The sequence below is a fragment of the Zootoca vivipara genome, chromosome 1 (assembly GCF_963506605.1).
Source record: "Zootoca vivipara chromosome 1, rZooViv1.1, whole genome shotgun sequence".
Taxonomy (NCBI): Eukaryota; Metazoa; Chordata; class Lepidosauria; order Squamata; family Lacertidae; genus Zootoca; species Zootoca vivipara.
Window position 1 is genome coordinate 33,171,530 of NC_083276.1, and position 20,879 is coordinate 33,192,408.

At 40.8% G+C, this 20,879-nt stretch overlaps 1 protein-coding gene across 4 annotated transcripts in view; it reads left to right on the plus strand.

Moving 5' to 3' along the window:
• Positions 1 to 20,765, plus strand: part of BAZ1A (bromodomain adjacent to zinc finger domain 1A) — a 40,046-nt gene extending 19,281 nt beyond the window's left edge. For 3 of the 4 annotated variants that reach the window (XM_035109475.2, XM_060272921.1, XM_035109504.2), the window contains 13 exons: positions 1,547 to 1,657; positions 2,180 to 2,304; positions 3,041 to 3,646; positions 5,065 to 5,228; positions 6,111 to 6,265; positions 8,084 to 8,232; positions 9,257 to 9,334; positions 12,766 to 13,013; positions 13,101 to 13,330; positions 14,043 to 14,527; positions 16,986 to 17,128; positions 18,510 to 18,597; positions 18,932 to 20,765. In XM_035109475.2, the coding sequence (XP_034965366.1) occupies positions 1,547 to 1,657; positions 2,180 to 2,304; positions 3,041 to 3,646; positions 5,065 to 5,228; positions 6,111 to 6,265; positions 8,084 to 8,232; positions 9,257 to 9,334; positions 12,766 to 13,013; positions 13,101 to 13,330; positions 14,043 to 14,527; positions 16,986 to 17,128; positions 18,510 to 18,597; positions 18,932 to 19,122 (2,773 nt within the window). In that variant the 3' untranslated portion in view covers positions 19,123 to 20,765. The remainder of the gene's footprint in view (positions 1 to 1,546; positions 1,658 to 2,179; positions 2,305 to 3,040; positions 3,647 to 5,064; positions 5,229 to 6,110; positions 6,266 to 8,083; positions 8,233 to 9,256; positions 9,335 to 12,765; positions 13,014 to 13,100; positions 13,331 to 14,042; positions 14,528 to 16,985; positions 17,129 to 18,509; positions 18,598 to 18,931) is intronic. The other variant, XM_060272924.1, reaches the window with a different exon arrangement.
• The last annotated feature ends 114 nt before the right edge of the window (positions 20,766 to 20,879 follow it).

The window sequence follows — 20,879 nt, forward strand, 5'->3', positions numbered from 1 at the left end:
GTGTTTTTGCCTGGCTGGAATGACTCCTTGAACTCTGATAATACATTTCGCTTTTCCAGAAGGAGGATAGAAAAGGGTGTTTGTAGAAACTAGATTACTTGAACAAAGATAACATTTACATTAATTGTTGTGCCCCCTTGTGCCTCTGGCCCTGTCAATCAGTGGCCATTGGGAATTTGTCCCCATGTCTGGAAAAAAAACTCCCCACCCCTGGTCTTAAATCATCATGACTTCCCAACTGTTTTGAGCCTATGAGCACATTTGGAATTGTATTAAGAGTATTGTGAAAAATGACCATTGCTGTAGGGAACATGAGCAGTTACAAAACACTGGGAGTATCTGTCTGCTCTTGTTTTATTTCCATGTGTGTGTGTGTACTGCACACTCTGATCTCTCTCTCTCTCTCTCACACACACACACACACACACACATGCAATGGAGTGGGAGAGAGAGAAACCCCCAAACAAAGAGGGGTGGGACGGGGTGGGGAGAAAAAAAACATACAAAGCAGGAAGGAAGAGAACCTACAGAGAAAGAGAGTGCATAAAATGGTGAAAGGTGGGGGAAGCTCAGCTATGGATGGAAGAGCAGGAAAAGGCAGTCTAAGTCTAGCATTGGTGTAGGATAAGCCCCCACTCGTCATAGCTTTGCTGGTAGCTGCAGTAATTACTTCCTGCTTCTCTGCTCAGCAAAAAAGTAGTGAAATAATTGTCCTGTGTGCTCTCTCCTCCTCTTGGGCTTCCTGATTTCCCCATGATCCTGATAGTGTGCTGGGAAAATATCAGAAGACAGCCTTGTGTAGACGCAGTGAAAGATATCTGGGCATGCCATGGCATCCACAGGTGTTTCTTTGGGGAAAGGTGCTTTGTACTGACCGGCAGCAACTCTTCAATGTTTCAGATGGAGTTCTTTCCTATCGCCAGGGAACGAACCTCAGACCTTTCAAGTGCAAAACATATGCTCATCTGTTGAACAATAATATTTTAGTACTATTTATTTTAGCGATATTTATTATGTACCATGGCCTTCATCCAGAGATTTCTGTGCATTGAGATGTACATAAGGATCTCCTGCACGTTAGGTCTCTGTTCTTTTCAGTAAAGGTAAAGGGACCCCTGATCATTAGGTCCAGTTGCGGACGACTCTGGGGTTGCAGCGCTCATCTCGCTTTACTGGCCGAGGGAGCCGGCATACAGCTTCCGGGTCATGTGGCCAGCATGACAAAGCCGCTTTTGGCGAACCAGAGCAGCGCACAGAAACGCTGTTTACCTTCCCGCCGGAGCGGTACCTATTTATCTACTTGTACTTCATGCTTTTGAACTGTTAGGTGGCACTAGCAGGTACCAAACAACGGGAGCTCACCCCGTCATGGGGATTCGAACTCCCGACCTGATCAGCAAGCCCTAGGCTGTGTGGTTTAACCCACAGCGACACCCGCACCCCTTTTCTGAAAAGCATTATTTTCAGCAGAGCAATGTAATTAGAAGAAATGGTTGAATACACTACATGCTCCAACTAACCATCTGTGTGTATTTTATAACATCAGAATCCGCAAGAAAAAAGAAGAAAGACTAAAAGGACAAGAACTAAAGATGAAAGAGAAGCAAGAGAAACTGAAAGAAGAGCAGAAAAATTCTGCAATTGACATAGCTATTGGGTATGATCAGTTGTTAATATTTACATATATAATTAGGATGGTGCTTAATTTCACATGCTCGGGTTAATGTACACAGTTTCAATTTAAGTGTTTCCATTAACAATAATAACTTCTTAGATTATCTTGCTTTCTGGTTATTATATTTACTTAATATGCTCACAGGAAGATATATATCAAATTTTATACTATAGGTGGGATAACATAGTAAAAGAGTTCAATACACATGCATGCACATTGATCTTTATTATAAAACACTTTGGAAAATCAAATGTGACCTATCAAAAGCCAGCCCAGCCAGATCTGTTTTCATCTCCAGTAAATGTGACTGTGTGGACATTGCAAGATTTGGAGTTCTCTGCTTGTGGGAGTAACTTTATTCTGTGTGTCTTTTTTTTTAAAATGTGGCACACAATGCAATTTTGCAGACTGTGCTCTATAGTGTTTTACAATATGCTATGCATGTGCAATTCCCTATAACTCTTTGAACCTGGAGGGCTTTATATTTTTTGGTATGTCTATTAGTGAGGAGGAGCGGGAAGAGCTTGATACAAGCACAGAGAGCAAAGAAACTGAATCAAAAGAGCAAGACTTAGATGCTATGACAGATGAGGAAGATGACATTGTGCCAAACAAAAAGAGAAGAGGAGGTAAATTCATTTCTATTGCATTTCTATTGCTATGTATTGATTTTCTATTGCTGTAAGTTCTTGCTTCTAGGGTTTTTAATGGAAGGCAAGAGTAGAGTTAACTTCACTACCTGCATCATCCCGTTAGAGCTTCATTATTTTTTTGATGGATTTATAATTCCATTGATCTAGTTTGATACTTAAGGCTGCCTCATTCATTACTCTTTTCCATCATGGGTTTCTAATGCTTGTATCTAAGGTTCAAAACCTTTCCCCTCATTTTATGAGCCAGCACAGGAGAGTAGTGGTTAGAGTGATGGACTAGAACTGAGGAGACCCACTTAACCATTATGTTCACTAGGTGCTCTTGGGATAACTTATCTCCCAGGGTTGTGAAAATAAAAGAGGAAGAAAGAAGAGCCATATACACTGCCTTGAGCTCCTTGAAGGAGAGCTGGCGTGCAAATGTAAGAAATCAGGTCAGAAACATGCAGAATACAGAATTTCCATATAAAAATTGTGAATGAAGCCACATTGGGCTTATAAAGACATTAGTTGATGGTACAAAAAGAGCAGAAGAGAAATTTAAAAGTTACGATATCTTGTTACCTGCTTGAAATTTTCTTGTATTATTTGTTTGGGTAAATGCCTGCTTGTGCTACTCTAAGCTACCTGTACTATGTATAGTTGTCACTTTGGTCAGTGAGTGGCCAGGTAATGTATTAAATAAATTAAACATTTTTGCTTGCTCTTTCAGGAAGAAGACAGAATGGCTTTAAAGATCTGGCAAGGCAAATAGAGACAACTGGTGAAAAATGTGAGCCACTCACTCCAGAGGAGGAAGAAGCTTTAAAACAGGAACAGCAAGCAAAAGAAAGGGAACTTACAGAAAAGATTCAGAAAGCCACAGCCTGTACAAATATATCTCCTTTGGGCCGGGACCGCCTATACCGACGCTACTGGGTTTTCCCATCTATTCCAGGATTATTTGTGGAAGAAGACTATTCTGGTCTTACAGAAGATATGTTGTTGCCTCGGCCGTCTTCATTTCAAAATAATGTACAGAGTCACATTGCAGATAAATCTCAGACTGCTATTAAAACTTCAGAGTCTTTGAAGACAGAATCTACCTCTAACAGTCACCAAGATTTCCATACTGGTGCTACTGTACAGGTGTCGTTGCCAATACATAAACCAAACCGGTGGTGCTTTTACAGTTCTCAGGAACAACTGAACCAACTTCTAGCTGCTCTCAATTCCAGAGGATACAGGGAAAGTGCCTTAAAGGAAATTCTTTTGCAGGAAAAAAACAGAATATCTAAACAACTGGACAGTTTTGCTGTAGAAAAATTCCACATTTCAGGTAAATATTCTGAATTTTATTGAGTATATCGTGGGTGGGGCTTGCCTGCGCCTTACCTTCTCCACTGCCTCCTTTCTTCCTGTGCCAGGTACCAGTTTCACCCCAGTGCCTAGCAGGGCCAATGCAGCTTTCTCCTCCCTCAATTTTCCCGATGTCGCAATGTGTCACTATCACAATGTTGGGCTGGTGATATCAATGTTGAAAAGCTGATATCACCCAGCCCTATTCAGTACAAAATGTGAACACAAAATATGTAATTAAAAACATGAACAAGAATGAAAACAAACCAATAACCCCTGTTCCCACGAACACATTTAAATGTTAAGACATAGAATGTTAAGCAGCCAGAACCAAAGACCTGATTAAAGAGAAACATTTTTGCCTGATGCCTAAAGATATGCAATGAAGGTGCCAGGCGAGCCTTTCTGGGGAGAACATTTCACAAACGGAGCCACCACAGAAAAAGCAGTGTGCACCTGCTCATTCACATTAAAACAAACTAGTGTAAACTATGGCTTAATGTAATGTTCAAAGCCATAGCCTAGCTTGCCATTTTCTGCTGGAAAACAAAGTGTTGTCTTACACAAAACAAACCAGAAAAAATATAGTTTATGGATGTTGTTTGATACAATAGCACAGGAGTGAGGAACCATGTCCCCAGATCCTTAGAAGAATTGGCCTTGCTGGCCAAATGAGACAGGTGGCTTCTCTCATCAACCTGTGGGTGCCTGTTTTCTGCTAGGAACGTGTGCCGTCAGTGCAAGATTGAATTCCACCCTCTCACCCTTTAACTGGCATCACAAGTGCAGTCAGTTGATTGACAGGTGTGGTTTGAGGGAAATGGCTTCATGGGACATATTGGACCACCCTGCAAGCCAGAGGTTCCCTACCCCTCTGCAATAGCAATTTACCACTGCATTCCAAATAACAACCTTCTTATCTGAAGCTGTCTTGGGTTTTACACTTTCCTTATTTGTGGTCATTTGAGCTGATGTGATTTTTCTGTTTTGGGAGAAAAAATGTAATTGGCTTTGGCGATAGTCACCTGTCTATACTGCTCTTAGTGTGTTTAGAAAGCCAGTGTGGTGTGAGAGCCAGTGTGGTATAGTGGTTAAGAGCGGTAGACTCGTAATCTGGGGAACCGGGTTCGCGTCTCTGCTCCTCCACATGCAGCTGCTGGGTGACCTTGGGCTAGTCACACTTCTCTGAAGTCTCTCAGCCCCACCCACCTCACAGAGGAGGGGAAAGGAGATTGTTAGCCGCTTTGAGACTCCTTCGGGTAGTGATAAAGCGGGATATCAAATCCAAACTCTTCTTTAGGTGGCATGCTTTTGGTCTTGGTTTGAAGTAGCTGTAACTTCTTGAGATTTTAATGTTCATTTGGAAACTGCTACTTAAGGTATTGGTTACTTTTACAGAGAAACCTCAAAATGAAAGCAAGTTGTATCCAGTACGTGGGAAAACACAGAATACATATGATGCAGCTCCAATGTCTGCAGAAAAGCAGCTTGAATTGAGACTCAGAGACTTTCTTTTGGATATTGAAGACAGAATCTATCAAGGAACTTTGGGCTCTATTAAGGTATTTTATTTTTTGTGTTTTTATGATGAATATGATGCTTTAAAACCTGCTTGACCTCTGTGGACATAATACCATTCCCTCACACCAGAAGATCTTAATAATTTTAAACCAATAGCAAATGTCCCCTTTTGGGGAAGGTTCTTGAGAGTGTGGTTGCCAACCGGGTCCAGGTATTGTTGGAGGAGGCAAATTTTCTAGATCCATATAAATCTGGGTTTCGGCCTGATTTTGGTATGGAAACTGTCTTCGTCACCCTGTACGATGGAGAGAGACAGGGAGTGCTGGTTATTTCTTGTTCTCCTGTGATGTTATACTTAAAAGTGGGGTTAGCTCTCCCAGTGCTTGAAGCCAGGAAGTCGCCTCACAAGAAACTTTTCCAGCTCCATTTCCTTGAAGCAACCCCCGTTACTTTCCTGCCTTTCACTTGAGGCAGTAGCATTTCTGCATTTTTAAATTTATTTTGCATTTCTGCTATATCAGTGTGATTCAGGCCTGTGTTCCTATGTCTGGAGTGCAGCCTGCTCTATATGGGGTCACACTCCCTCCGAAGGAAGTGAGTTCGTAGTTTGGTGATTCTCCTAGATCCATTGCTGTCACTTGAGGCACAGATGGCCCCTGTGGTGTGGAGTGATTTCCATCGGCTTAGACTGGTAGCTAAACTATATCTGGACAGGGTAACTTGGCTACAGTAATATATGCTCTTGTAATCTCAGGGTTGGACTAATGCAATGTGCTTTATGTGGGGCTGCCTTTGGAAACAATTCTGAAGCTTCAGTTAGTGCAGAGTGCAGCTGCCCAGCTGTTGATAGGTTCCAGGCAAACAGTTCATATTACACTAAATCTTTGTGTTAAGCCTTTCAATAAATGTATTATGCTTTATAGGTAACAGACAGGCAAACTTGGAGGACAGCCTTAGAAAGTGGGCAATATGAGTTACTAAATGATGAAAACAAAGAAAATGGTATAATGAAAACTGTGACTGATGATGTTGAAGAGATGGAAGTAGATAATCAAGCAAGAGGTATTGCAAGAGACAGGTAATACAAGCAACCTTTTACTTGTGCTATTTAAAATTAATATTGGGATGGGTAGTTTGCTTTTCATCCTTTTGCTCTACTTTATCCAGTGAAGAATGAAATTTTTGAGGGGGGTGGTTCTTAAATAAAAGCATTTCCCTGCATTGTGGTATTTTTAGCAAATACATTTATGTATAAACATATGGGCCGTGGGGCGGGGTGGGTACTCTCCCTCAAAAGCATGGCTTTGTTTTGAAAACACTTGAGGACAAAAATTTGGCACAGCCCTAGTAGTGATGCTGTAATCATGTTAAGTATATTTGATGTTTGGATTTCTCTGGAAATTGCTGAACGAATGACACCTTATTTATTATTACCAATTATGATGTCAAGAGACAGCAATCCTTTTTTCAGTTCCGTGAGGCAATAAAATAGTATAGGTGTTTCACTGTGAAATAATGGCTGCATTATTTCATTACTAAAATTGTGTGTTTGATCTACGCAACTCAAATATATCAATGTATTTGGATTATAAGATTTCTAAACTAATTTTATTTTCTATTGCTGAATTTTTCTTCTTGTTTTGGGGTTTAACAAATCGCAAAGCACCTATATTGTAGCCCTTATTTCTTTCCAATACAGTGGTACCTCGGTTTACGAACTTCATCCGTTCCAGAAGTCCGTTCTTAAACCAAGGCGCGCTTTCCCTAATGAGGCCTTCCACTGTTCAGCTTCTGTTCATAAACTGAGGTAAAGTTCGCAAACTGGGGCACTACTTCCGGTTTTGCGGAGTTCGTAAACCGAAACAGGACTGTTCGTAAACCGAGGTACCACTGTATTCTGTTTCTTGAGATGACACCTGTGAGATTTTCCATAAATGATTTAATTGACCTGAGAATTGTGCTCTTTCTGTGTTACAGTTTAAAGTTATGTTTAACACCATTGATGGCATATTAGACTTGTACTGCTGAGGACAGTTTCACATAAGATAAATTTTGTACACAGATACTCTGTGTCAGGTGAATCAATTGTGTAGGTCTTTTGCTTTCTGTACTTAAGGGCTGTGATTAGTGCTTATTTTTGTGGTTAATACTTGTGCGAAAATGAGTGTGCTAATCACACATTACTGGGTATATGCTGGCTATACACAATTGCTATACAGAAATGATTGTGTAAGAAATTGTGTGAACTGGCCCTGTTTGGGATTTTGTAACACACAAGAGTGTGTTTAAGGTGATATCAGGTAATGTTCTTTTGAGATCTAACTTGGAGCAGAAAGCATAGCACCTGGAAAACACTACCTCAAAAGTTTCATTTCTTTTGATGAGGCCTATATAGAAGTGGGATGACAGTGAGAAGGGGACGACAGAGGACAAGATGGTTGGACAGTGTTCTCAAAGCTACGAACATGAGTTTGACCAAACTACGGGAGGCAGTGCAAGACAGGAGTGCCTGGCGTGCTATGGTCCATGGGGTCACGAAGAGTCGGACGCGACTAAACGACTAAACAACAACAACAACATATAGAAGTTACTAGTTCAGTATCTACTAGCACAGAAGTTACTAGCACAGTATCCATGGAAATCGATATTAATTACTATATTAATATATTTATATATGTATTAATGCAAGTGCCAAGACAGACTTCATGGTTATTCTCCATATACATTACTTAAACTAAACTTGATTTGTGTACTTAGTTACTTGTGGAACAAATGCTTATTTATTTATTTTAATGAAGTCCATAGAATGCATGTTTGTACACTCTTGTTCTGCTCACACCACCAATATAAAAAGTATATGTAGTTTAAAACTGATTAATTTTAAACTTTAATTTAGATTGATTGTATTAAAACCTGAACCTCGAAGCACCGCTTCAACGAATACAAGCACTCCGCAGCCCGTGAATAATGTTGTCCATTACTTGGCATCAGCACTGCTTCAAATACAGCAAGGCATTGAACGGAAATTCCTCAAAGCTCCACTTGGTACGTACCAATTCTAGAGCCCTGTGCTGGTTATGAACAAAAGAATAGTCCATGTCCAAAGAATGTGTCGACAAACTGCCGGTTACTATGCTCAACAAGTTTTAACAAATGCAAAATTGCTTTAGACTGTGTTTAAATGTTGTGTTTTAAATTGCTGCAACCCACCCTGGGTCCTTGTGGTGAAAGTATAAGAATGGTGATGAAAATGCTCTAGAATTGCCAATCTGGAGTCAGGTGGCCTGGAACATTTTTGAAATCAATCTGCCACAAAAGTGGGATGAATGGATTGTGTGGGTGTTTGGCCACACCTGAACACAAGATTCACTTCCTTGATTCAGTGTGTTCATAAATGTTGGAGGAAATGTGATCCACTTGGCAAATGATGAATGATGGTAAGCAGAGTTGCCAGATTGCGAGGGCTAATGTCATGCGTGTGACTCCACATGTGACATTTACGTCCTGTGTACAATGTCCGGACGTCAGGAGGAACCGGAGGCAGAGCCCAAACATGGCACCTGCAGGGCTTCAGTGAAGGGGGCTCCTCCTTCACTTCTTCCTTCCCTCCTTCACCGATGGGAGGCTGCTTCGACCCTCCTTCCCCTTCGTGGTGGCAGGAGGAGGAGCAGGCCACTGGAGCTGTACTACGCGTGTCTCCGTGCTTTGCCTCTGCGCTTTTGGACATTGAGGGGGTGGGCCCTACCCCCCAAATACTCAGGGGGCCCAAAAGGGCTTGGCCCCCAGGAGCTGATACCCCTGATGGTAAGAAAGCATCTTGTGTATTGCGAGCATAGGCATATTACTTTTGGAATAGGAAGCACCTCTTCCTATCCCTTTGTACTGATCTGGGAATGTACTCATACATCATTTCAAGAGGCTTGGGATGTAACACAGCTCTGGATAGTGATGCAAATCCAAATATCAACATTAACTGCTTAGTTTTAGGAAAATAGGGTAAGCATGCTAGTGAAAGGTTCCTGTTTATTTCCAAACCAGGCTTGAAATAACTGTATGCATTTAACACTAGGTGATGCAGAAGAAAATAAGAGAGACCAAAAAGGGGATAAAAGGAGGAAAAGAGAAGATCAGTCTAGTCAGAAAGATGGTAAATGATTGACATTATTCTATATTTAATCATTTCATCTGCTGCAGGTGTCTTTAGTATATTAGTTCCATGATCACCTTTTGAGCATAGCAATGCAGCTTTGAAATCGTGGGCAGTATCCAACTAAACCTTTCCACGAGCATGAGCACTTTTGGCTGCACAACAGAACTTTCCCTACCTTGCCTCTTCCCACAAGCCCCACCAAAGCTGTTGTTTGCTTTCCTCCAAACATCCAGAGCAGATTTAGGGGGGGGGGGCGACAGGGAAAGGAGAGGGAGGGAAAGTTCCTTGCACAGCCAAATCTGCTTGTAATACAGTATTGGAAATGTTTGATTAAATACCACCACATAGAATCACAGTTGTGAAAGTCTTTTTAGAAAGGAATAGTGAAGAGCTTAAGGATAAACTTATTTCACTGAACATTTACCTTTATTTTGGTGTCTTGACCTGTAAAAGATCCCTAATCCTACAGCGATCTCTGTAGCCAAACTGAAACCCAACCATATATCTTGAACTGGTTCAGTGCCTTCTGAAATCAAAGTTTTCCTCTGTGAAGGCAGTGTATAACTAGAAAAAAGTCAGGACAGGGTTACACTGTCCCTTACTCAAAACCTGCTTCACTATTGATATTGAGCAAGTTCTCGAGTGCACCTAAAACATTAAGGGAGAGGAATCTACTTCTACTTAGGCAGCTGTATTTGCATGTTGCAATAAACTGTAGTCAATGGTTTACTGTGAAAGCAGACTGCTCCCATTTCACTTCTCCATTAGCACAAGTAGAGTGACAAACCATGTTGCCTGACATAGTGCTACATCTGAATTAAAGGATTGTGGTTGCTTCGCTTCAAATAGGCATTCAAGTGTTTGACAAACCAAAAGCTTGTTAGAACTTTAGCTTGACACAAATGTAACAGGTGATGGTGCCAGCTGGTATTCCAGAATCAGGACTTGGCCACAGAGAAGGCCTTGCTTGTATTCCAAATGAACGAAGCTTGCAGCAGGCCTTCTCCTCTTGATCTTGAGGGAATGGGCCAGTTGATACAGTTAGAGGCAGCCCTTCATATAATCTGGTATCAAGTCATTTAGAACTTGCCTTCAGTGTACCTAGGCTATCTCAGTGCTGCAGCCTGCCCAGTAGTAGGTCTGTGCAATGCATAAGCACATGTGGGAGCAGAAGCTGATTAGCGAGGGAGGCTGAAGCATTCAAAGTTGGAGGGGAAGCAAGAAAGAAATATGGAGTAATGAATAGAAAGTGTGGTTGGTGCCAGAGATGGAGGGGAAGGAAGGGGGGGGGGCAAAAGGGATGGTTGTACTGAAAGAAGGAGGACCTAGTGACTGCTGTACTTTCTGGCTTTTCCCTTCTTTCTTCCTGTCTTCCTCAACCCCCACCCCTAAGTCTTCCTACTTTGTGCCTGGTCTGCCACCAAGCCAGGAAGTCTGTCCTGACTGACTCCTAGGTGATAGCCATCTCTTCTACTCAGAGGAATGAGGCATTGAGCAGTCATGCAGGAACTGGAGAGCCATTGTGCCTGGGTGGGTGGAGAAGGGGGAACTGAGTAAAGGAGGCTGGGAGATGGAAAAGTTTCCGGGGGTGGGGTCCCCTCCCTGAGGGCAAAGAACTGGAGAGTTCACTGAAATAAATTAGAAAGACAAAATATTAATATTTTAAAATAAGAATAAACTGGGAATAGAGAGGAAGGGGATAAAAGAGGGAAGCTGTACTAGAGGAAGAAGTGGACATAAAAGGAACAGGAATTAAGGAAACTGACAGTTTGGGTTTGGGGGAAAAAGTGCAAGTTAACTGAAAGGAGAAGGAGAGAAGGTCCCCAAATTTGAGTAAGTTTGTTTTCTCCTGCTCTGGAGGCTAGTACCTGAACCAAAAGATTTAAATTACAGGAATGGAGATTCTGACTAAACATCAGGAAGAACTAAGAGATGTTCCACAGTGAAACAGATTCCTACGAGAGGTGGTGGACTGTTCTTCATTTGAGGTTGATAAGCAGAGGTTGGGTGGCCTTCTGTCATGGATGAGATTCCTGCATTGCAGGGGTTTGGACTAAATGACCCTCTGGGTCCAACTCTACAATTCTCTGACTCTATGATTCTATGCAAATTCTTGGAGCTTTTATTGCCTTATGAGCACCTAAATCCTTATTTGTTGAGGGTAATGAAGCTTCAAAAAGGATTATCACCCAAGTGCCTATACTTCATTTCCTTAATGGATGAATTGCTTATTGGGAAATGCTGTGTGTGTGTGTGTGTGTGTGTCTGTCTGTCTGTCTTTGAAAGAGTGAGGATATTCTCTTAATATTGGAAGGCATCAGGCAAATTGTAACTTTAATAATCAGTTTTCATATTTTTGGTACTTACAATGAACACCCAGTTGTCTGTAAGTGATATGCCCTATATATTTATAATTTGATTCCATTTTTATGATTGATTTATTTATTTAATCATGATGTCTTCTAATAGCAAACTCATGTGGTGAGTGCCAGGAGGATTATAATCAAAATGGGGTGATTTAGAACAAGAGAAATGTATCAGCATGTTTAGGGAACCCTGAAGTTTGCAAAAGTAAAAAATTAAAAATTAAAAATAAGCAGCAGAAAGAAAAATGGAAATGTGGACTTGGAACGGAATGCCCTGCTAGAGGAAGGCAAGGCTGACTGGATGAGTATCTGAACAGGAACCATTCCATTGGGTGACATACCATATTTTCTCAAAACTAATGTTCACCTTTTTGGTCAAATTACGTTGCAAAAATTAAGGTGCACATTAGATTCGATGGCACATTAGACTCGAGTAAATATAGTAATAAGATACCGCTCCCTATCAAGAGAGAATGAAGACAGGATAAAAAGGTTATCATAGCTGCCACAAACTGAGTTAACTTTTTAATCCATCATGGCCCCAAGATGGCTTTATTAGAAAGTCTACAACCAGTTCAGATCCCAAATCCATGTATATGTGAATTTAGGATTTTTGGGCCCAGTATGCCTCACTTTTTTCTTGCTGAATCTCATTTTCCATTTTGTTGCCCATGTTTGGAATGAGATCCCTTTGGAGTTGTTCCCTGTTCCCCAGGTGAGCTACAATTTGGTAGTGTTTGCAAATTTGTCTGCCTTTTAACTCACCCCCTAACTCCTTATCATTTATGAACAAGTTAAATAGCACCACCCAACTCATGTCATTGTAAGATCCTATTCCTTACTTCCCTCTATTGGGAGAATTGTCAAAGCTATTCTTACTTCATTAAAGAGGCAGCAGAAACCTGCTTTGCATCTCTCCCCCTGCCTACAGGTTATTTAGCCAGTTTCTGAACCCTAAGAGTACCTGGCCTCTAATCCTATGAATAAGTTGTTTTTGTATAATGAATGCAATTATTGGGAGGTTTGCAGCATAATTGTTCTTTATCACTCTTTGTTGTAAAGATGCCAGTGATGGTGGCCGTTCCCATAAAACAGTCTTGGACCGCTGGAGAGAATCACTTCTGTCTTCTGCTAGCCTCTCTCAAATCTTCCTCCACCTCTCAACACTAGAGCGAAGTGTAATCTGGTCCAAATCTATCTTAAATGCTCGTTGCAAAATGTGCAGAAAGAAAGGAGATGCTGAATGCATGGTGCTGTGTGATGGCTGTGATCGAGGCTATCATATTTACTGTATAAGGCCAAAGCTCAAGGTAATTCAACTTTTGTTTTGTTTTGTTTTTAAATTGTAACCATAAGTAGTAGTTGCATTTTACAAAGGCATGCTGCCTCTTTGTTAGGTTGTTCCCGATGGAGACTGGTTTTGCCCAGAATGTCGACCAAAGCAGCGTTCCAGACGCCTCTCATCCCGACAAAGACCTTCTGTGGAAAGTGATGAAGAGGCTGAAGAACTGATTGAAGAGGAGGAAGATGAAACCAGTTATGAAGATACTGGACATAGTGAGGAAGAAGGTTATGAAGATGAAGAGGATGAGGACAACTCTGATTATCAAGAAGAGGATGATGAAAGGTAAATCAGCCACCAAGTTGGCTCTATCCATGCAGAATTCTCACAGCCTTTAATATGATATGTTACATGATCAACTTACTTAAAAATGTAAATTTAAGTTACAAAATTTTAATTTGTTAAAAGTGATTTTAAAAATAGGATTAAAAATTTCCAAAAAGTGTATTGGTTATTTAATATTTCTAAGAGCTACCTGCAAAATTTCATCTTGGGATCTCAATGGGACCACATTTTTTTAAAAAAATATTTTGTACATATATTTTAAGTAAGTCCATCATGTGACATATATTAAAGCCCGTGAAGTTTTGAAGAGATTGGTGTTTTTAGCTTTGACATATCTCAACCCTGGGCTGAGCTTTAAAGGTTTTGATGATTCAAAAAGTGTATTAAGGAAATTTGATGACATGAGGTAAAAAAAGCTGGATCACTTGATATGGAATCACCCAAGAGTATAGTGTTTTGTTTAGGGTGTGTACTTGCAATTAATATAGGATAACCATTTGGTTGCAACCTTACCTTTATGGGTAGCTTCTTATTTTTAAATTTGCAAAGAAGAATTTGTCGTGCTATAATTGGCAACCTGACAGTTATTGAGACAGTGCAAATTTATCCATCTAAAACGGTTTATTGAGTGCTAAATTCACAACTCTGAAGAATAGATGGGAGCAAAGATACTAGTTGTATCACAGAAATTGATACTTGTAACTTCTTACAGCTTCTCCAAATCAAGAAAACCTCAAGTAAAACTAGCTTTAAGAACAAGAGCTGCAAAACTTGCAACCAGCATCTCAGGTCAATACAGCCAGCGTAAGAGTACTGGAAGATACAGTTCCCGGAGTCAGCAGAATACACCTAAGCAAACCGGATTTGCAAGTAAAGCTACTGGGAAGGGCATAAGAAAGACAAAGTCTGCTCCTCCATCAGTAGCAAAATCATCAAGACTTAGTAGCCGTACAACTCGTCAGAATCGAGATTTGCTACGAGCAGACACATTTATAGAGTTGACCAATCCCCAAAGGCGACGCCGAGGAAGGAAGACAGCAGACAATACTCCAGAGAGTAGTCCTTCCAGTTCTCTTGGCTTCAGAATTGTTGATGCTACAGATTCAAAGGAAAAGAAGAGTTCTCCCATTCCTATTGTAAAAAATTCTCCTCAAGATACAGAGCCCAAAAAGAGGGGTAGGAAACGACAATCTACAGGTATGTTCAATCAAAATACTATTGGCTGTAGAATGAATTCAGCTCGTTTGGGACTTCCATGTGGAACAGTTAGATGGCTGCTTTTGACACTGCCTTCAGATGTAAGGCAAAAAGAAGTTTCCATCATATTATATATCAGAGCTCTCCAAATTTTTCATGTTGTTGACATACTTTTCAGTGAGATTTTGCCATATTTCAAGAGGTAAAAATCTAGACACAAAAGGTTGTTGAGCTTTTTTAGGGAAATGGCCTGATAGCCCTTCGGCCGCCACCGAGCCTGAGCCACCCACACCCGCCACAGCCAGCGCATTAACCAGTGTCCCAAAATCCAGGGCATTTGGTTTAAAATGCAAAATTCCTCCTGGATGGACATGTAAGACCCCCAGAAGAAGAGATGTCCAGGAATTCCAGGATGAATGGCCACCCTGCTTTTTAGACATGCATCATTTCGCGACATAGTACAGTGGTACCTCTACTTACGAATTTAATGCGTTCCGAACGCACATTCGTAAGTAGAAAAAAATTGTAAGTCGAATCCCATAGGAATGCATTGGAAGAAAATATTCGTAAGTCGAAGCAACCCTATCTAAAAATTCGTAAGTAGAAAAAAATCCTATCTAAACCGCATCCAAGATGGCGGACGGAGCTCCGTTCGTAAATAGAAACATTCGTAAGTAGAGGTACCACTGTAATTCAGTTTTACTAGCAAACTGGAGGTTAAACTAACCCCTTTCCAGCCCCGGGAGGAGCACGGGGAGCATTCACGCGACACACACTGCAGCCGATACACTAACGTGTCGCAACGCACAGTTTGGAAATCTCTGGTATATGTAAAGTAATGTGAATTGACCTTAAAGCTGGTATCCTGTGGCTTTTCATACTTTTACTGCTGGAAATACATGGTATAGCACTGGATCAGAGTGTTGCATTTTTTCTTTGTCAAGAGAATCAATTATTTTCCATTTTCTCATTGGTTGCCTCCCTCACATCTCATTCTTAAGGCCTTTCTAGGTAGGGAGGTCACCTAGCTGGAGAATAGAGAAGATTCAGAACATGCATGGCAATATACCAGAAAGCTTTTCTAGTCTGGTCTAGTAAAGGTTATAGGGACTGGAGTAATTGTTACATCTTGGGACGGGCTTAGAGTTTGCAACTTGGGATAGGCCAGCAAGAGAGATTGGGGGTGCTCCTCTCTGACTGAGCTTGATGTCGTCTTTGCCCTGAGTTATATAAGGAACTAGCTGGCCCGGTCACATGTTGCTGTGGGTTTTTGTGTTAAATGGACCTTCAGCGTCTCCCTTTAGAGTCCCCTCACCTGCCCTGTCCCAACCCTGACTCCCCTACCGTAAGTTTCAAAATAAGACTCCCCCACCCACGCGTGTTCCTGAAAATGTCCCCACCCCCCCCCACTGCTTTGGCTGACTCAGGGTCCCCCCCCCCCATGGCTATGTGTTTTCCCCCTCCCTTTGTTGTGTCTCATCCCTGTGCCCCCCCCCCCGGGTTGTGAAAGGCCCTATTCTGTGTTTTCCCCTGCTTGGCAATGCTGCGGCCTATTGAAAAAGCTGGGCCTTGTTGCTGCAAAAGGACTTTTTCAGTTGGTTGCTGTGGAATTTTGTGATGTCATCTGGCGGCGCAGCTTTGGAGCTGCTGGAGTCTTCAGAGCTTCTAGTGGTGACGTCTAATTTGGGCGCCACTTTTTTTTCTGTTTAATCATTATTTTAGGTGTGAAAGGTGTGGGTGTTTTTTTTGGGGGGGGGAATTACGCCAGATCCCTCCCTGATGGGCATGGAACGTTGTGGCCAAATTTGTTACATTACGGTTCAGCAGTTACGGAGAAAGGCTGTGACTTCCATGTGCGCAATGCCTATATATATATGCAAAAGTTTGGGGGAGTGAAATGCACCCTTGCTTGAATGTGAAATTGCTGGTCTTTTAACAGAAAGAAGAAACATATTTCACATCAACCTCCATACCGGAGGAAAACTCAGTGCAAAAAGAGCTTTTAAGCTCTCTGCCTTGCTTGCATTTACCTTGCAGAATTTCAACCAGCTGGTCTTCAATTGTGTATGATTGAAATTGTGCAAGTTGGATGTGCATAAGATGCCATCATACTACTGTATACACCACTTTGTTTACTACCGGTAATCATTTTTCTTCATTCTGAAAAGGAAGCCAGCTCCTTTCAGATCAAGTCATTACTCAGTACTTAGTACCAGCTTACACAAATTTTGTAGTTCTGTAAACAGTTGTATCTGAATGAATGTCTTTTGAGGGGGCTGTTTCCTTCCGAGGACACTGGGGGTTGGTGGGCAGGGAAACCCATTCTAGCTTTCCTTATCCTCGACTGTAGCACTTTGAGTAAGGATAAACTTAATCATATTGTTTATGTACCACTTTTCTTAACATGTTCCTATTCCCTCAGCATAGTGTATTTCTTAAATAATTTGTTTTTCCCCAGAGCCGTCTCCAATGCCTCTGAATAGGAGAAGTTCAGGACGTCAGGGTGGAGTTCATGAACTGTCTGCTTTTGAGCAGCTTGTTGTGGAATTGGTGCGCCATGATGACAGCTGGCCTTTTATGAAACTAGTGTCCAAAATCCAGGTAAATAGATTGGGTCCAGTGTAGTAAAAAGTGCCATTTACTGACAAACCAGGAATAGTCAAAAAGAGGAATAGAAAAATACAGCTGAAATTCAATCTCTACATTTGAGTCATATCTAGAACTAAAAGTTTCATATGTTACTGTAATAACTTGGGTATGCCTCACCTTATCTATTTTGAAGATGTAAAATTGGTGGAATATATGGGCTAATGTACTATTAAGGACCCAGGTGGCGCTGTGGTTAAACCACTGAGCCTAGGGCTTGCTGATCAGAAGGTCGGCGGTTCGAATCCCTGTGACGGGGTGAGCTCCCGTTGCTTGGTCCCAGCTCCTGCCAACCTAGCAGTTCGAAAGCACATCAAAATGCAAGTAGAGAAATAGGAACCGCTATAGCGGGAAGGTAAACGGCGTTTCCATGTGCTGCTCTGGTTTGCCAGAAGCGGCTTTGTCATGCTGGCCACATGACCTGGAAGCTATACGCCGGCTCCCTCGGCCAATAATGCGAGATGAGCGCGCAACCCCAGAGTCGGTCACGACTGGACCTAATGGTCAGGGGTCCCTTTACCTAATGTACTATTAGTGCTAATGCCAGAGAGATTGACTTTTCTCCAATCATTATTTGAATGCTAAGACAGCAGAAGTGTAAGAGACAATTCAGCAGTCAGTGCCAGGTCCTGAAATTCAGAAAGGCTTCCGTTGTTGGCTGTGTGAAGAGGAAACTTGTTAAATCCAGGTTCAGCATTTTCTGTTTTGTTCGTAGCTCAGCGATTCTCAGGAGGTAGCTGAACACACACCATGGATGGGTAATGTCACTACCTTGCAACTGAAGACAGGAAATGCAAACTGATGTTTTGCATTTTAATTTGGTCCAACGAATGACAAACTGCAGGAACAGACTTAATAGATCCAGAAAGGGAAACATTATTGGGGGGAAACTCATAACAGTATAATTGACTTGTATTGTAAAACAATGTAATGGCCACAAGATGGCGATGTTACCCAGCCATGTTGCCTGTTAATCACCTAGAAACACCCTTCAGATGAGGACCAGCTGTTCCACTTTTTGAACATTGAAGTAGAACAATGAAAAGTGGCATACAAATTCAGGACATGATTCTGTACTGCACAGTTTGAAATCAGGCTGTTCTTAAGAGACAATGGATTGGAAATATGTAAAATACATACCTTGTAACTGCTGCATACATTCCTGATATTCAGAAAAAGGCAGGACTGCCTGTTTGGGTGGGCAGATTAAAAAGATTTAACTTCTGAATGAGGTCTCTTGATTTATTGCCTAAAATTCATGAAAAATATCTTGATTGTATGTACTTTTTTGCTTTCTCTGCATTTTTTAAAAATGTACTTCCTTACTTAAATGCAGGTACCAGACTACTATGATATTATCAAAAAACCTATTGCCTTAAACATAATCCGTGAAAAAGTCAACAAATGTGAATACAAGCTAGCTTGTAAGTAAAGTTTTCTGAAATAATTCTATTTCTGTTGCTTTAAACCCAGCTTAATTTACAAGGCATCTGAATGACTTTAGTTTTATGTTATTCTAAAACAGTGGAGTTATGCATTAGGAGTTATGCTCCCAGCAGTGGGCATTCGGCATATTGAACAATACATGCTTGAGCATTATTTACCTCTAGGTGAAATGTGAGAATACTCTCTTGTAAGCCAAAGTAATCCACCGCAAGGGTGGTGGTGTCTTTGTCTAGGAAACATTGATTTGGGGATTATCTATAATTTTTTATAACATGATGGACTAATTGTGTATTTGTTTTTTCTTCCTTACAGCGGAATTCATTGAAGACATTGAACTGATGTTTTCAAACTGCTTTGAGTATAACCCACGCAATACAAGTGAAGCAAAAGCTGGAACAAGACTTCAGGATTTTTTCCGTGTTCAGGCTCACAAGCTTGGACTTCCTGTTACTTCTGGTTACATGGACCGTGTTGCTCCAGCAGCCAAAAAATCCCGAATCTAACGTCTTCCTTTTAAAGGACTTCTATTAGAGGAATCCTCTTATATTTTCATGGAAATGAAATATTTAAATCATGCAGCCATAGAAAGCAATAACATCTGTCACACCTTGGAAGTGTGACCTGCACTATGTTCTCAATTATTAAGCACTCAGGAGAATGTAGGAAAGATTACCTTTGCTACAGTTTTGTTCAGTGACTAATAACTTTGATCGATGTGTTTTGAATACAGTACTGGTTTACAGTAGCTTTTGTACTTTTAAATGACCATTTTGTGTCAAAATACCTTCCAGAAATATTTTTCTTCAGCACCAGATAATATTGTCATATTGTTTAGATCTTGTAGGAGCTGTGGCATTGTCTTGTGAGGATTCTACCTAGGCTAAAACAGTCATCTGCAACACAGTGGACCTCTGAAGTCACTTGAGCACAAAGTTTTGACACTACAAGTGAATGAGTACAACTTTTTATCATTTAAATTAGTGTGCTGGTGCTGGTTGGAGAAATTCAATCTGACTTTATTAAGTAGATATTTATTTAGCATTCAAATAATTTGTGGACTTGTTTTTGTATTTATAAAAAAAATTTACTTGGAGGATAAATAATTCATTAATTTCCTGTTTACTCTGTGTTTAGTTGTTTATACCTCTCATGATCAGTTAATTGTCCTCTACCTGGCAGTTCTTCCAGCAAAACTGAAAGTTTATTTGTACAACTTTTGAGTGTAAAAAATAAAGTGAAACATTTTTCAAAGTACTACTTGCTTATCTGTATACTAGTGGCTGCCCAATTCTTGGGTGAAGCAAGAATAGATAACAGGACTTGCCACTTATTGGGTCTATCAGCAGCATTTCTTAATTGATGTGTGATCCTTTAATGTTTGCAGATCTGTCATAATGGACTATTCCAATACCTGTGTCCATACTACTCCTGCAGATGTCTTGAAAACAACTTATTTAATTTTTTCTAAACCTTTTTTTCAATAAAGTAAAACAAAAAAACTTTTGCCTCAATATTAATATTGGGTGACTTAGAAATTTCCCTCTGTTCAAAAGACCAGAAACATGAGGTTCCTATTAACAGAGAGTATGAGAATTGACTGTTATCAGAATAGCCCAAATGTGAGTTACTCAATTCAGTCAATCAATCATTTTATTTGTATGCTGCCTTTCCAAAGTTAAAACAATGTTCAAAGCAGCTTACAACATGTTAAAATTACATAATTACGAACATAACGTCTGTGGTTCTCTAGATGTTGCTAGACTACAATTTCCATCATCCCTGACCATTGGCCATGCTGCCTTGAGACTAATCGGAGTTGGAGTTTGACATCGATACCAGGGAAGGTCCTAGAAGAGATAATTCAACAGTCTGTGACTGTTTGGAAAAGGTTGCTGTGATTACTAAGACTCAGCATGGGTTTCTCAAAAATGTCATGCCAGACCAATCTGATTTCTTTTTTTAAATGGAACTACAAACTTGGTGGATCAGAGAAATGCGATAGACATAGGGTTTCAGTAAGGCTTTTGACAAAGTCTTCCATGATATTCTCATGAGAAAGCCTGTAAAATGTGGGTTGAATGAGGTAACTGTTAGGTGGATTTGTAGCTGGTTAACGTACCAAACTCGAGTACTGAATGATTCCATGTCATCCTGGAAAAAAGGAAGAGCCAGGTGCACAAATATAAGATGGGGGACACCTAGCTTCAGTGCTTTTTTTCTAGGGGTATGCAGGGGTATGCATACCCCTAAACATTTTGTG